General features: G+C 41.4%; 3 protein-coding genes across 5 annotated transcripts; 2 read left to right on the plus strand and 1 right to left on the minus strand.

Moving 5' to 3' along the window:
* Positions 1-2,605: 2,605 nt before the first annotated feature.
* On the minus strand, positions 2,606-4,892 carry rpl14 (ribosomal protein L14). The gene is made up of 6 exons (XM_068724727.1): positions 4,792-4,892; positions 3,800-3,901; positions 3,607-3,701; positions 3,368-3,467; positions 3,181-3,234; positions 2,606-2,701 (listed from the first exon to the last, which is right to left on the minus strand). Exons 1-6 carry the CDS (start codon positions 4,792-4,794, stop codon positions 2,642-2,644), a joined length of 414 nt encoding a protein of 137 aa, XP_068580828.1. The 5' UTR covers positions 4,795-4,892; the 3' UTR covers positions 2,606-2,641.
* A 322-nt stretch (positions 4,893-5,214) lies between these two features.
* On the plus strand, positions 5,215-10,691 carry LOC137882423 (uncharacterized). 3 transcript variants are annotated; one of them, XM_068724724.1, is made up of 7 exons: positions 5,322-6,897; positions 7,246-7,371; positions 8,362-8,392; positions 8,824-8,879; positions 8,970-9,349; positions 9,466-9,595; positions 9,966-10,691. In XM_068724724.1, the coding sequence occupies exons 3-7, from the start codon at positions 8,379-8,381 to the stop codon at positions 9,977-9,979; spliced, it is 594 nt and encodes a 197-aa protein (XP_068580825.1). In that variant the 5' UTR covers positions 5,322-6,897; positions 7,246-7,371; positions 8,362-8,378; the 3' UTR covers positions 9,980-10,691. The 3 variants fall into 3 exon arrangements, with proteins under 3 accessions (XP_068580824.1, XP_068580825.1, XP_068580826.1); XM_068724723.1 differs by lacking the exons at positions 5,322-6,897; positions 7,246-7,371 and adding an exon at positions 5,215-5,311; XM_068724725.1 differs by lacking the exon at positions 7,246-7,371.
* Positions 10,692-11,971: 1,280 nt separating this feature from the next.
* Positions 11,972-14,710, plus strand: LOC137882425 (uncharacterized). The gene is made up of 5 exons (XM_068724728.1): positions 11,972-12,141; positions 12,283-12,305; positions 12,659-12,788; positions 12,890-13,063; positions 13,207-14,710. The coding sequence occupies exons 1-5, from the start codon at positions 12,139-12,141 to the stop codon at positions 13,831-13,833; spliced, it is 957 nt and encodes a 318-aa protein (XP_068580829.1). The 5' UTR covers positions 11,972-12,138; the 3' UTR covers positions 13,834-14,710.
* Positions 14,711-16,699: the final 1,989 nt, after the last annotated feature.

A 16,699-nucleotide genomic window follows, 5' to 3' on the forward strand; every position in this document is an offset into this window, starting at 1 on the left:
CAGAATAAAAGCTAAATATATATTATTAGTTCTAGCTTCAGCTATTGAATAAATCAATGTTGGTGACGTTTTGAGTTGTCAAAGGTGATTATTGATTTTACTTTTTTCCACAAGCAAAGGATTATTAAATTATGAATAAATGTCATGGATATGTAATAATTTGACATACTAAATATCATAACCTTTATGGAAAATGATCTGCTAGTCTGTGTGGTTGTATATGAATTTTTTTGAATCATTTTTTTTTATCAATTTGGCCCAACTATTACAACTTAATTAAACATGACAAAGAAATGTAACAGCATTGCAATTTAATTTAACTGAATTAATTTGTATACACACTCCTGAAGTACATGAGAGAGATAAAAGACGTGTATTTAAATGTGAAAATCCACTCATATATGTATAATTTATCTTTAGGTATATATATGAACAATTAGTACAGGGGCACAGAACTTGTAAAATATATATATGTATTATTTCACTGTGTAAGAACTGCCACGACAAAGAATCACTTCAAAGATGTGAATGACAAACCATGTCTTTTTTTTTACAGTCAATAGAGTCAATATAAAGTTCAATATACATATAGTTTTTAAATTTATAATTTTTTTCAAAATCCGTTTAGAGTACAGGATATAAAATGGGCACGCTTTATGTATTACGGTTTTATTTTGAAGGCCAACTGGTTTGTTTTCCGGTGTCGTTGCTACTGAATGACGGCTCTATCATCACTGCGCATCCGTACCAATCATCTCTGACGTCAGAACTACGCTCAGATATAAAAAAATAAATAAAAAAAAAACGTGTTTATGAGGCCTCATGATAATAAACCGGAGACTGTTCTCTCTCGTGTCTGTCTTTACCGGCACCGTGTTCATGTTTGAATCCTACCTTCAGGCGTTTAATGCAAAAATGATCTGTGAGCGTGAAATATCCATACTGTACGTATGTCATGGCCCAGGATTTAAAAGAACAATAGGTCATTATGAGCTTTTATACTTCCTACCATGAAGTGGGTTGGCCTGTTGGCCCTCTAACCCCATCAACAGCCACATTTCTCGGGCTGCCAGGGAGCAAACCAGCGCCTGGTGTGATGGTGGTGGTGGTGGTGAGAGAGGTGGTGGTGGTGGTGGTGGTGGTGAGGAGAGGAGAGGTGTGTCTCTGTTCTCCGCACTCAACCAGCTGGGCAACATTCAAGTGTTTTAGTTATGTAATATTGACAATCTTCCTCTATGTGATCCTGAGCCAGAGCCTGTTTGTCTGGTGACAGGATCTCATCATTATGAGGCCTGTGCTGCAGGCTTGCACGTGCTCTGTGTAAAATAAGATCGTTTCAATGATCATCTGTTAAACAACACAACGCCACGGAGTGGCAAAGCAGCGCTGTGTGTCGGTGTGTTTAATAAGTGACACCAGCTCAATTAGATAGTTGTGAACTTCCTAACATCGCGTGGCAGTGAACAGATCACCCGTTGTTGTTTCACCTGTAGAGGACTTAACCCTACCTGCATCCGAAACGGTGCAACTTTGATTGTGTGCTTCTTTAAAAGTAAAAATAAAGACAAAGGGGTCAATCAGCACTTTTAGCTGAGACTGCCATCTAGTGGATGTTTGAGGGACGGCTTCTTACAAAACCCGTTTCATTTCGTCCAGCTTTTTGCTTTGTATGAATTGCCCATCCAATTTCAAACAACTCACTCTTAATGTAAAAATTCGACCAAAACAAATACCGGTTTAGTGGATTCTTTCAGGAAAAGTAGAGAATAAACGCCACCGAAAAAGGCAAACAGCCAAGTGGAGTTATGTACTTAAAATTTAAATCATAAAGATGTTCTGTTCAGCATAAGTAAATTATTTCATCATTTCTTTGTGCGTGGAGAAAAAACTCAACTCCCGTTTTTAGCGGAACCAAAAGGTGAACTCGTCCCGCATCAAAGAAAATAACGGTCCCAAAACATCAAACTGTGTCCGATTGATCCCTCCGACAATCAATATGATTAAATAAAGTTATACATTGGCAATATGTAATTAACTGTATAGTTTGAAATTAAAATGTTATGCCGTGGTTGCATTTCACCTGGTAAAAACCTACATGCATTTAGGGTCGGCTCATATAAACTCTGATCCTGTTTTTAAATGTAGCGATTACATGTCAAGTGAATTCTTTTGACAGACGTTCTTTGGTTTCATCATAATTTTAACTGCACAGCTGACATTACTGTATGTGAAGCAAGCATCTCAATTTAAACACGTTTGAATAGAGAACCAGCGGAGAGCTCAAAGCACCCGATGAAACACGACCAGTCAGGGTCACTTCATCTGGCCTCAAACATCTCCTACTCCGGTGTTAACGGACGACACAAAATAAGGTGTAGGTGTGTGTGTGTGTGTGTGTGTGTGTGTGTAACAAAAAATACAACTTCCTGTCAAGCAGAAGAAATCTTAAAGAGTCGATTCCCCGGCACCCTTCACACAGCGATTAAAAATAGACATTTACCGGTCCATAAAGGTTTATTTATAATAAATGACACAAGCGGTGGAAACAAAGTGAGCCATAAATTTTTTTTTTTTAAAAAAAAGAACAGATGAGAACACACAGATGAACAATTGAACAGCACGTTTATTGAGTGAGCAGTGTTCACTTCTTCGCCGCCTCCTTCTGGAGCTTCTTCACCTCGTGCTTGATGATCTTGTTCCTCTGCAGAAACAAAAAGAATTAATTATTTAAATGAAAATACTCTGACGGCTGTAGGATCGTTACGCCAACGGACCCGTTTAACTGAAGCGACGCTGGGTGTTAAAAATCAAGCTGCATCTTGTTCATTAATTATTATTAATCATGTTCAACTATCAAGGGTATTCTCATTAGAATTGAGGTCACTGTGCTAAATTACATCGTGTAGAGCCGTGTGTTTGAGCCAAAACCAAAACAATTAGCCAAAAGGAACACAATGTTGAAACAGGGAAAAATGATTAAGCTTTATATAAAAAAGAAAAGAAAAAAAAAAAGGCAATTATCTAGAATAAAAATAATGATATGTTCATTAATCAGTGGGAAGGGTGAATAAACAAGATGTGAACTATTTTAAAACTGGTAAAAGATCGTTTTCCTCCTCTGTTTTTTACGAGCATGAACCCGGGCCTGAACGCAGCGATCGGTGTCTCCGGTGGACTTACCATTCTCTTGGCCTTCATCACCTTGTAGCGGTCAAAGTCGGACATGTTGGCTCTCTGCAAAGAGAACCGCAGACAGACAAAAGTCAGGGAGTCGTTTACGCTTTCCTCACAAGAATCACCGCGATGCAGTTTCAGGAAGGGGGGGGGGCTGCCTAACGTTGATTATGAGCAGAGCTGTGGCCTTTACCTTCTTTCTCGCCTCGATCTTCTTGGCCCAGCTGCTTTGTTCCCACTTCTGGCTGACCTCGGCCTTCTCCCAGGCTCTCCTCACAAACTTCTGGCGGGCGCTGTGAACCATCACATACAGTCAGTACCGATACCGGAGGCATCGTCAAGGTTTAATACGTTAAGGCCCTGTGTCCGGTGACGACAGCTCGTAATACAGGAAGAGCAAAAAAAAAAAAACTCCAGGGTGCTCCCGCTCACCTGTGAGGTACTTTGATGACGTAGTCTGTGAGCTGCATGCACTTGAAGGGCATGGATTGCCTCTTCACGCCTGTGCAGGGACCATCGACAAGAGCCTGAAAAAGCACGACAAACGCAGAAATGTCAACAAAAAGGGGAAAGAAGACCGGTCATGACGCCGATCCATCCCGGCCACCCTTCCAGGGGCGCTCACCCTGTTCTGGTCGATGACGTCCACGATGGCCACCAGCTTGCCGTTGTGGGGTCCGAAAGAGATGTAGGCAACGCGGCCGATCTCAATGAAGCGTTTGAACACCTGAAGAAGACACCAGAGAGAGCTGAGCGTCAGAAATGACCGACGCTGAAAGTGGGAGGCTGGCTGCCTTCTGGCGTCACGTGGACAATTGTGTACGAACTCACACACACACACACACACACACACACACACACACACAGGGGAAACTCAATTGTTTCAGAATACTTGTGTTGCACGGTGTATTTATAATGCACTGATTCTTTGTGGTCTAATGGGAGCAGAGCTGGTTGTGCAGCCTCACAGGGGGGGACCTCTCCCCCACACACTGGGGGTGAATCAGCCAGTGGCTGAAGGAGCTGCACAGAGCGTCCCACGTGGGGGTGGGGGGTATTGTCCATCACCCTCCTTGTCTCCCACCACCTCCACCCTATCCAGTGGACACCCCAGCACACTGCTGGCCTCCACGCTAAGTTTGTTAAGTCTGTTCCTGTCGGCTGTCGAGATGCTGCTCCCCCAGCAGACCGCTCCATAAAAGATGGCGGACGCCGTTAGCTAACGACAAAACTAGCTAACGTTAGCTAACGACAACTAGCTAATGTGTGCCGTTCACAAACGGATTATATCAAATTGTATGATAACATGTATTTAAATGTAATAATGTGATTATAACGTCTTCTATAAGTCAATGTTCTGGAGACAGAATAAGTGAAATGTGTTCGCTTAGCCGAACAGTAACCGACGGACCACGTTGTAGTGCGGGGCAGTAGCCGACATTTTACAGACATTAGCGTTAAAACTATAATATATAAACCTACATCCACACATCAGACACATCACGAATACGCTTGTGGTCGTGTTAACAACACGCGTGACTGTTGTTGTTCCAGAATAACGAGTTATACGGAAAGAAAATCAACGTAGCAAAGCTAAAACTCTCATGGCGAACTCACCATGATGGCAGTCCCGGAGCAGAAAGGACGTCGCAGTTTCCGGCTGACGCAAATACGGCCTCCGCTTATACAGTACGCATGCGCAGTCTGGCCTGTTTTTTTTAAATATATATATTATCACATGGGCGTCTTCTCTGTTGCCTTCACGGACACGGTAAAATATCGGAATGTAACCCAATGCAGGATCATCGTCTAACGTAACGTGGCAGCCGGAAGTGTAAACACGACGACACAATCCTACGATTTCAACCAAGTGGCCCCCGTATGTGTTGTTTTGTAAATTGAGAGTGACGTATGGGCTTAATTAATGAAATTTAGGGGGTACGACATCTTCCTTTTACTTAGACTGGGAAAGGGAAAACATACAAACTATCAGTACAAATAGTTCCTGTTTGTAATCATGCAAACATCTGATTTGCACTTGAAGGCGGCGCTTCAATGACGCAGTTCACATTAAACCGACGTTTAGTTTTTACTTTCGAGAATTCAGCGACGGTCTCGTTCTATTCTTCCAGCTCCGGTAAGCAGCCTACTCTTATTTGTGTTAGTTTGATTAACGTTTGAGTTCTTTTCTCACACTTTCGATTCATTTTCCAGTCTGTTAAAACAACTTCTTAACATTATCGATGATAATAAAAGCCAAGGGTTACTTCCTGTTTTGTAAACATTGTTTTTTAGATTAATTCCTTAAATGTGTTTTTTTCACAAAACGATTAATAAGAAGAACAAAGATACTTCAAAATGAAAGGGCGAATATCTATATCTATATAGTTTAAAAAAAAATTACCCCTCCCCCCTCCCTAGCCTGCCATATTGACAACTCAAGTTAAAAAAAAAATCTTATGTGCAAAAGATATATGAATAAGTCCGTATTTTGTTGTGTTTCTATCAACTATTTGATAACTATTTCCCATTGTTTCTATTTGTGAAAACATTAGAGCATTTGTGATTTAAGCTGAATCCAAAGGGGTCCCAGATAGCGAACTGACTCTGCTTCGGATCCGCTCTGGAGGTATCATAGGCTCCGGAACGAATCCGCAAAACGGGTCCGGATCGGAGTCCACTTGTACAGCGGGATGGATCTGGAACGGATACAAAACTAACTACAGAAATATCTCAAATGAAGCTGACCAACATCTAGATTGCTCTATAAAAGTGTGAATACTCTAATTATATGTTGAAGTTATTCAAGACTTAAAATCAACAATAAAATCCTCAATAAAAAAAATAAAAAAACCAGCATCACTCATGATGCCACGTCCCTCTCAGTTGATGCCACACTCCCCACGCTAGATCAGGGTCAAAAGTCTGAACTGGAAAAAAAAAAAAATGTATTCAAAAAAATTCCTGAACTTAATTAAAATTATATTCAACACTAAAAAAAAAGTTTTCATTCACTTATTTTTATTTTGAATACTTTGCTGTATTTTTCAATGTTCAAGACCACAACTTGAACTTGCGGCTGCGGCAACAAAGTTCAGTTGACGAAGCATTATCTCCTCTTGGACACTTTTTAGTCGCGCACTCGGCTGGAAGGAGCGCGGACGCGGCAGGAAGGAGCGCGCACGCGGCAGAAAGGAGCGCGCACGTGGCAGAAAGGAGCGCGCACGTGGCAGAAAGGAGCGTGCATGCGGCTGAAACGAAGTTCAGTTGAAGAAGCATTATCTCCTCTTGGACGCTTTTTGTTTTGGGACTTTTTTTAGTTTGATGAAGAGAATTACCTGAGTTGACCAGTAACAGAAGAATACAACTTGACCTTTTTCTGGGAACCTTTTGATTTTTGCCTAGCCTGCCATATTGACTTCTCACGATATTACAGATGGTGGAGAATGTGGGCAGATTTACCATATTATCCTCTTAAACAAATGGTACGATCGAGAGACATTGTTCACTTGCCTTCCCCCCTAGAGAGTCAAAAGAACTGGCCCGGGATGCTGTACAGTTTGGTCCAGACCTCTCCCACCAGCAAGCAAAGGAGTTGGTGGAGGGTAATCCGGATGTCTTTTCATTCCTCCCAGGCTGCACCCACCTGGTGGATGCACATTTTCAGGCGTGTGGTCTGGAAGGAGATCGTTTTCTGGATGTAGCCTTAGCCGCTTTGAATCGGTGAGAACCAGTGTGCTGTAATTTATCCATACAATACATACAATATCCAACTGTTCGTCATAACGTTTTCTTATTTGTGAACAAATATTGGTAAATTAATGAAAGATATTTTCATTAATGAAGAGGTAAGGAAAATGGTGGACCTAAAAAGTAATTTAAGAGTCCAAAAGTGCCAGGTCAAGCCCCATCGTCCTAGCAGACACGCCTGACAAAACCGTACCGTACTGTAATGGATTGGAAGTAAATGAAGTGTCTTGAGTTTGATGCATATACCATGCCTCGTGTTGATGAGCTTGGGCAAATGCTCTATTCATAACCACTCCTGATCTCACGAAGGGGTATTGGCAGGTTCCCTTGTCTGCAGGGTCAAAGGAGAAGACGGCCTTTGCCACCCCTGGAGGCCTTTGGCAGTACTGGATGATGCCCTTTGGTCTGTTGGGAGCTCCCACCTCATTCCAGCGCTTGATGGATCAGGTACTGAAACCCCATCAAGAGTATGCATCTGCCTATTTGGATGATGTTGTGATTCAGAGCACAGACTGGGAAAGTCACTTACCTCGTGTGCAGAAGGTCCTGGAGTCCCTCCGGCAAGCAGGCTTGACGGCGAACCCCAAGAAATGCAAGTTGGCTTTCAGTGAGACAAACTACTTGGGGGGTACACCATCGGGCGGGGCCTTGTCAAACCCCAGGAGGCAAAACTACTTGTCCCCGTCTTTGCTGTGGTAGCGGCCCCTCTCGCAGAACTAACCACAAAGAACCACTCCTGGATGGTGACATGGACCCCGGCAGCAGCAGAAGAGTTTGGCAACCCGAAGAGGGCCTTGTGTTCGAAACCGGTCCTTACTGGCCACGACTTCAAGCAGAGAGTTTGTCAGATCAATGGTGAAGAACACCCCGTCTTTTGAGTAGGGATATGTGGCATCACCAGGGGCCAGGTGGTAGACGAACGCTACCTCCCCTTTTAATGATCGGCAGCCACACCACAAGATGGCCGCCGATGCACCAACTACAGCTCCCAGAAGGCCTCACCACTCACCCAGGTGTGGGTGTTTTAAGCCACCTGATTGAGGCAGGACTTTAGAGCGGCAGGAGGAGGAGGAGAGGAGCGGGGGAGCACCAAGAACTAACCTGGACTGGAGAACGGCGTAAAGAAAAGTACCGAGCCAGACTGAGGAGCATTGAAAGGAAGACGACCCGGTGAAAGTTTTGTGTGCAAGACATATGAAAATGAATACGTTTCTATCAGCATGTATAGTTGCTTCTTAGGGATGGAGTAAATTACCTTGTGCTTTAAAAAAAAAAAAAAAAAAGGGCCATCGTCTCTTGTTTTGTCCTTGTTCTGTTTGTGTTTTGTCTTTTGTCTTATAATAAAAATCTATATATAATTATATCCCACTGTAGTATTCATTTCACTACTCCAGTAAAGGTTTTGAGTGTTTTAACAATACAAATTTTGTTTTCTAGGTGACAAAAGAGCAAGAATGGCGATGCCCTGGTAAGAACCAGTTTTCTGCTTTGTTAAGGGTAATTACATAGGAAAGGTGTATTAAGTGACATCTAATAATTGTATAGCCCATGTTGACAAATCCCACTGAATGAAGCTTCAGACTGAGTGTAAATGTGTGGATCGAAGAAGAGGTTCAAGCACCGGGACTTGGACAATGTCCAAATGTATGCAAATTAGAACATTTGATAAGATAATGACTCATTTGCATATTTGAACATACAATTTCCGAAAACCTGTTTCTGATGTCATTAGGGTGATTCATATTGAGCCAAGTCCCCATTTTGGCACTTTTTGTTATTTATTTTGTCCTATGGTACGACAACATATTCTTCTTAAAATGGTTCAGTAAATACTGCTGAGACTGTCGGCTCTTATTTTTGTTCTGTTTTTGTAAACTTCATCACTTTTCTGTCTTTCAGGTCTGCAGATCAGCTGTTGACTGAGTTTAATTTCCTGCAAGACATAAGACAAACAAGTAAGCTACACACACCTTTGCCTCACACATTGTTCAACCTTGCTATGATAAATCCATATTTAATCAAAATCCTCTGGCTTGTGTTTTCAGGTCTAGATCACCTGTCATTGATGTCGGAGCTTGTGTCCACATTTAAACACAAGACTATTGTCTTGGAGAGTCCAGCTGGTGCCACATGGACGGTTGGAGACCTGGAGGACACCATTTACAGTGGGAAGGAGAACGTGGTGAATGGGTGGAACAAATTCTACCTTCCGGATATAGTAGACATGCAGGTTATTGGTGTGGTGGAGGGGACTTCGTGCCCGTGTGACCAACTCGTTCTGATGACCTGTGAGGACAAAAAGCTGTACGCCTACGATGGAGATGAGCTGCATTTGGTGGCTTCAAGCCTGATGCAGCTACTTCACCAGGGAATAGCGTATCCAGCAGCCACGTCCTATTACAAAGGGGAGGCCTTCAAAAAGATGGTGAGAAGTTACAGCTAATTTGCTATGAACAAATGTATGATTGTGGACCCTGATGATTGATCGCCTGTGTGTACTAACAATGTTTCATTTTTTTTTATATTGTCTTTTGTGTGTAGACCAACAAGGACTGGGATGAAGTGAGGAAAGGTGCTGTGGGGAAACGTTTGGACCAAGACCATCATAAACTGGTGATGTCAAAAAAGTCAAAATTCCTGGAGAACCTCAGATCCATCCGACCCAAAACAGGTTGGTATGTTTGTCTTTGCTGCAGGGTAAAAATGAAGGCCATACTTTTCTCTGCTCTGGATGTTTTGATATCTTACATCCAGCATACAAAAAAACCCCTTTATGATGACGTTGTACTATTTGTAAGGAACCCTAAGCTCGCTATCACTAGAGTTGTTGAAATGGAAAACCTTTGGCCTGTTATCAGGCTATAAAATCAACTCTTCCAAGTCGGAGTCTTTGCCCCCTTTGACCCTGAACACCTCTTGGACCTCATCCGGTTCTGCCCCTTTTCAAGGGTCACCTTTTTGTAACGCGTCACTGTCTAGATATCTGGTCACTTGTTCCATTGACTCATCTAACTCTCTCTCACTTCCAACCCTTTCTCCAGGAGCCTGCAGCTGATTGTACTTTGCTTGCTGTGTAAAAAATTGTATAAATACACACAAATGTCTGCGTTCCTTTTATTCACTATGTAATCTAATATAACTGTTTTATTATGATTCAAGATTTAATCCATTAACATTTAAAATATGTACAATATAAATGTATATATGAACAATAACAATGGATTTGAGATATTATATTTTTGTATGGTGTTTAATGTGTGTAAAAATGTATAGAGCCACACTATATAATTTCTTTTTATGAAGCAGAGGTGAAGGTCTGTGGTCACGTATATATCTGTTTTAGTGTGATTTATCAACTAATGATTCAGAGGCGTATCAATCAATGGGCTCAGTGAATTGGTTTATGAATGCTAAGGCCTTCAAAGTCACCAGATCTCAATCCAACTGAATCTGATCGGAGGTGTTGGAGCCAGCTCGTCCGACCCCCGAAACGCCAATTGAGGGACTGCCTCTTTATTCCTCCAGCAAAATGCCAAAACCACACGCACGCCAACTATTGCAGATTTTTGTTAATATTGATTATGGAATTACCATTTTCAACATATATTTCCAATAATTGACTGACTGAATGTGAGACACATATTTGTTAATTGTTGCACATTGTCTTGTGTCTTGTGACACCTGTTTGTCTTTTATGACCACTTGAATTGTCTTTTTTTTCTTTTCTTTTTTTTTTGCAATAAAAGTATTTTTTTAAAACCGTTGAACTGCCAAAATGTTTGTTCTGTTCAGTGAGGCGGAAATGAACTCTGATGAAGCAAGATATGAGGAAGTTGATTTTTTTTTTTTTTTTAGACTGAATTCAGTGACTAGCTTGATTACTCAAAAGAACTTCACATGGAAACGATACATCCAGACAACACAAATAATAGCAAAACAGGGACCAACAGACTCATCTACATATTTAAGTTTGTTTTCCAAAATATAAAAACGTAGTTTTTGAGGAAGTTTTAGCCACCATGCTGAGTTACAGTCATCAAACACGTCCAGTAAAGTGTGAGGAACTTAAGTTTAGAAGTATATTAGTATGATTAAAGGCACACCTGAAGAAAGTATAGAATATTACAAAGTATAGAAATGTCACAAAATATTCACTTATGGAATGTATGATAGGTTTACAGTATATTCACTTGTAGAGGATAGTAGAAGTGTAGCATATGTTACTTACAGAATTGTTAAACTGCATAATCTTAATCATTGAATGCATTAGTTTAGAAGTATAGTTACTGAATGCTTAGAGTAGAGAGGAAAAGCGAGGGTTTCAGAGTTTTTCATGACCATATATGGAGATGAGATGAGTCGGAGTGGAATCGGCATCAAGTGGAGACAGGACCGTGGTCAAGGGGCGGGGGGGGGGGGGGGGGGGGGTCGGAGGGACGGAGCTTTTACGAGGAGGTGGACAGGCCGGACCAGTGGACACTATCAGGAGGGTCACTTAGACCAATAGTGAGCATTGTCCGAGGCCAGGAGGGGACAATTGAATTTCAGCCAGTCACTGAAGCTGATGCTGGATTTTGAAAGTAAACCACTGACTTTCAAGTATAAAAACATCGTTCGGAGAGAAGTTATTTAGTTCTCGGCGGTCCTCCTTCACAGTTAACTGACGTTTGTCGGCCTGTTGAACTCGGCTTGGCGAATCCTTACTATCGATAGTGTAATTCAGTTTGTGACCGTCTTTTAGCTTCTGTGAATTATTAAATACTTTTTTTTTCCTGGCTTGACTTCATTGCTCAAACAAACATCAGAGTGAGGGGACCGCGCCCTCCTGCTACGAGAGGTTTCGCACCATCACAAGAGCAGAAGCCAAAGTTTCGTTCTTAGTACTCTGATGGTTAAAATAAGTTGTTGCGACACGGGCAGGGCTTTTTCTGTTCATGCTTTCAGTTCAGAAGAATTTGCACCTCACCCAATGTACACATCCTGTTTCTTGCGCAAGATCATGAATCTGCTGTTCATGTGTTTTTTGTTGGCACAGTTGCATTCATGGTGCCGTTGTGAGCAAAGTACCGTGATGTTCAGTTATGAGCAGATAAACTGCACGATAAGTCCCTCCTCATTCTCTTTACGTCATCGAACAAACTAAGGAGTGGTAGTTGAAATCTGAATGGAAGGTTTCATTTCTCTCTTTCTGTTTCATTTACTGACGACTTAACAATGGTAGGTGGCTGCTTTTAAGTGCTTTCCTTCTCCAATATGTATTATCATGACGATTAAATTGTACTTTGCTGATTTCATTTCTGTTGTCAGTGAAATGTGTAATCGTTGTAATGTGTCCTGTGTTATTTCTGGTTGCGTCAGGCTGCTCGACAGCAAAGAAAAAGGTGAGTAAACCGATGCACAAAGTCATGACAACTGCAACAAAACAGTGTTCAGTTAGGTGGAGTTAAAAAAGTGAAATCTTGGGTAAATATTAAATGGGTTTCTGATAATAATGGTGGCAGCTTATACATTGTTGGAAAAATAGTTTTTGAAAAGGATTAGTTTGTTAGACGCTGGTTAAAACAACTGAACATTTCAGTTGAGTAATGAGTAATGTGGTAGGCTACTTTATCAATAACAGATGAGTATTCTAGTTGTTGTCTAATTGTTTTTAAGTAAAACCGCATTATTATATATATATATATATCATTCTGCTTTTTAATCCTCTAAAAACATTTGATATTTATCGTTTTAGAGAAGAAGAATTTCTGACAGAGCAAACACCTTTCGGAGGGAATGCTTTCTTGCTCATCGATACAATGTTGGGGCTCAACAACCAAGCTCCAGATGAAGCTAAACCTGCTGCTGAAGCTTTAGTGGATGAGGTATGTCTGATGACTGTTTCTGAAATGTACCGTTGTATTTTTTACCTAATGCCTCTTGAAATACAAAATGACATTTCTTCGAATGTGTTTCGACTTCACAGATTCTTCACAGCATCTTCTTTTTGGGAAGAATCCACAATCCATCATTTTCACCACGGAGTATTCTGAGCAATGACGAGATGTTAGATGCTTTGCAGGAATGCTTCCCTCGGCCTTTTGATCTCTATTCCTCTCAGCTGCCCAGACGAAGTCCATTTTCCTGTGTGCTGGACATGGTAGGATTATAGTTTGTCAAAAGATGATTTCATTATTATTTGTAAAGATGCATATCATTCCTACTTCACCTAGACATCTTAATACATTACAGGTTATAATTAATGTACATCATAGCATTAATTAAATGTGTGATTGCTTGCAGATTGTCCTCCTGTTAGGACAACAGAACGAATCAGAAATAATAGATGGCCTGCAAGAAATCATCATCGACCTGAATCCTGGTGGATCAAGGGATCTGGTCTCCTCCACCATCTGTGTCTCTCACAGAACCGATAACGAAAATCAAGTCAAGTACTATGGAGTCTCCATGTCCGCTCCTGGCCGTTTTCCTAGGCGATTCATGATTGCTGCGTCCTGTCTTAGCAGCTGGGACAGGCATGTAGCTGGTGCGGTGATGACCTACTTTCCAAACAAGACAAAGAAGCGAGATTTTGATGGAACTATCAGACTTCCACAGCATGTCAGGTGCCAGGCGTTTGACCTCTTCGATGTAGATGAAAAGCCTCCTTGCAGATCATGTGGGAATTTGTTTGGTTTGACAACAGGTGAAATGGAAGAGTGGGTTTATGGCAATTGTGCCGAAGTTGAAAGTTTGAGCAATTTGTTTAAAAACGAGGTCGATGTCAAAGATCAAGCACGACCAACATCTACGAAGTACTCGGATGAGAACAGGGAGCGTGTTGAAAACGCTATGAGGGTAGACCTCAGGAATCTCCTGATGGAGAAGAATGATTTTAAATGGCGTGGTGATTTCTACTCCCCTCAATGAGTTCGATCTCAAAAGGGGGAAATGATTGAACAGCCTGTTAAATATTGATAAATAGGCCTACAATTATTGTGATCCTTTCTTATGATGTGAACACTGATTCCTGTTGATGTGATTCTTTATTCATTCATTCATCTTCGTCCGCTTATCCGGGTCGCGGGTCGCGGGGGCAACAGCTCCAGCAGGGGACCCCAAACTTCCCTTTCCCGGTGCCACATCAGCCAGCTCTGACTGGGGGATCCCGAGGCGCTCCCAGGGCCAGTTTGGAGATATAGTCCCTCCACCTGGTCCTGGGCCCCCCTCGGGGTCTCCTCCCAGCTGGTCGTGCCTGTACGTGATTCTTTATCCGTAAAACTAAAATGATCTCACTGTAATCATTTATAGGTACTGAAATTCCTATGTGGGGCTGATCACACCGGAAGCTTAAATGAAACCCGCTCTTTGGTCGGGTTAAACAGCCGACGAGCCTGTGGAGCGGGGATGCGTGCGCAACCAATGTGATCAAGTAACAAGGGGGGGGGGGGTGATTCAATGTCCGTTCCAACCACATAATAACAGGAAGTCAGTGGTAAAGTAGTAAAGCCCGCCTCTTGCTTCCTTTAATTGGCTGCCTCGGTCGATTGGGACATTAATATTTTAACTTTTATTCGAATAGGAATATTTATATATTTATATTTATTTGAATATTTAGGACAACAATGATTTTGGGGGGCGACGCGTTTTTAGTGATGCTCTCGGTGTGATCGGGCTCTGTTCATGTGATCAGAGTTGTCAATATTCATATTTTTTTCATCAACACTTATTGTTAATGATCCAGCTAGAAGATACAAAAGTTCATGTACTGATTCATGTTAACCACAATAAAATCACAAAGACTGTTCATTTGTTTTGGTTTTGTTTACTGCAACCTCATCTAAAGAAGTGATTCTTTGTCTGTATTTACAACACGACATATACGGGGTGACAGCAGACTGTTGGGGAGTTAGTTCAGAGTCTATGGAGAGGATAGTTAAAATCACCAGGAGCTCTCTTAAACAGAAGAAGTTTACCTTTAACAATCTGCTTCAGGACACCGCCAAGGACCAGGGTATCTCTGAAACCCTCGGCCTCTGGCTCAGGCCCCTGCTTCAAAATGACCTGAGTGTATCTCTGCAACTACAAGGTCTATTTGAATAATCTAATTATCACAATACAGGTAACCCTTGTGAGGGTTCAGTATGTTTTATACTGAAGATCACGTTGTGACTACTGGGAGGTGACAGGTGACGTACATTTAGTTGACAGGAAAAAATATATATAATCAGTAACATTAACTCACTCTGAATTAAAATGAGGGCTGTTATTTGAGGTAATTTCAGAAACACAAATTCGTTACTTTATCTTGAACTACTGGAATAACATGCTGGTTTGGGTTCAGTCTGGAAGAGTTTGTCAAACATTTTGGGAACACATTTTGTGTGAACATGCTACAAACTAAAGACTACATCCACACTACTCCGTTTCTATTTGAAAACGCATATGTTTTGCTACGTTTACACTGAGCGTCCACACTACGCCGGCGTTTTCGAGCACCGTAAACGGAGGACTTTAGAAACGCTCCCGAAGACAGAGAAGTTTGGAAGCTCCGGTAGCGTATTCGTCTGGAAACGATGACGTAGACACCCGCGTTCGACTACCAGGTTAATTTAACATGGACAACTGATTACAGGCGTTGCTGACCTTGTTGTCTTTACTAGCAGCTGTTGTCCAGTTAAAGTCTGCATGTCTGCGGAGGAAACAACTGTTATTGTGGCAATCAGTGAGCGGCGTGAGAGAGAGAGAGAGAGAGAGAGAGAGAGATATCAGTGAGCGGAGAGAGAGAGAGAGAGAGAGAGAGAGAGAGAGAGAGAGAGAGAGAGAGAGAGAGAGAGAGAGAGAGAGAGAGAGAGAGAGAGACAGAGACCCGCAGCGCTGTAACTAACATTAAGTCTGAAAAATAAAACTTATAAAACTTTCCACGAACTGTATCTGTTTGAGTTTATAGAGGAAGATTTGAGAGAAGATCTTAAGTATCAAACACGTACTTAAGATCATTAAAGATTACTTTATTACTCTGGTTGCTTAGTTACAAAATACGACAATCTACTTCCTGTTTACATCGGCGCATGCCCAGTGTACGTGAAGAGTCACGTGATATTCGTTTCCAGGCGTGTTAGTCTGGAAGGAGATCGTTTTCTGGATGTAGCCTTAGCAGCTTTGAATCAGTGAGAACCAGTGTGCTGTAATTTATCCATACAATGTTTAGTGAACTGTTCGTCATAACGTTTTCTTATTTGTGAACAAATATTGGTAAATTAATGAAAGATATTTTCATTAAAGAAGAAGAAATATATACAAGTTTTCTGAATCTCCTTTTTTTGATTTACAGAATATGATTTTACAGAGCAAATATATGTGAAAATAATAAAATGATTATTTAACAAGTTAGCAAGGTTTGTCTTTAGCTTTTTATAGTTATCTATGGTAATAATAATGGTCGGAAATTATATAAAATTGCATAGTTTTAAGTCAAAAACTTCATATTTTCTTGAGGGAGAACCCCAAACCCAATATCTCCTAGTGTCTTTTATTCACAGTAGAAAGTCACAATGTGTCTTTTTATCCTGCTGCATAACATCTACAAGTTCTAAAACTAAAAGTCATTTCTGCAGGAGAACACTACGTCTGCACCTAAACCTATTATACATTCATAGAGCCACACTGCTTGACTCATCAGTTTTGCATCTGACATTTGTGTCTACTCTTGTTCTAGTTTTGGTTCTTACACGTTTGCATTTAAACAAAAGCTCACTTTGCTTCCTGTTGACAGACACGTAAACAACCTGGTAGT

Source organism: Cebidichthys violaceus, unplaced genomic scaffold (genome assembly GCF_023349555.1).
Source record: "Cebidichthys violaceus isolate CVI_PGR_0920_01 unplaced genomic scaffold, fCebVio1.0.p SCAF_310, whole genome shotgun sequence".
Lineage (NCBI taxonomy): Eukaryota > Metazoa > Chordata > Actinopteri > Perciformes > Stichaeidae > Cebidichthys > Cebidichthys violaceus.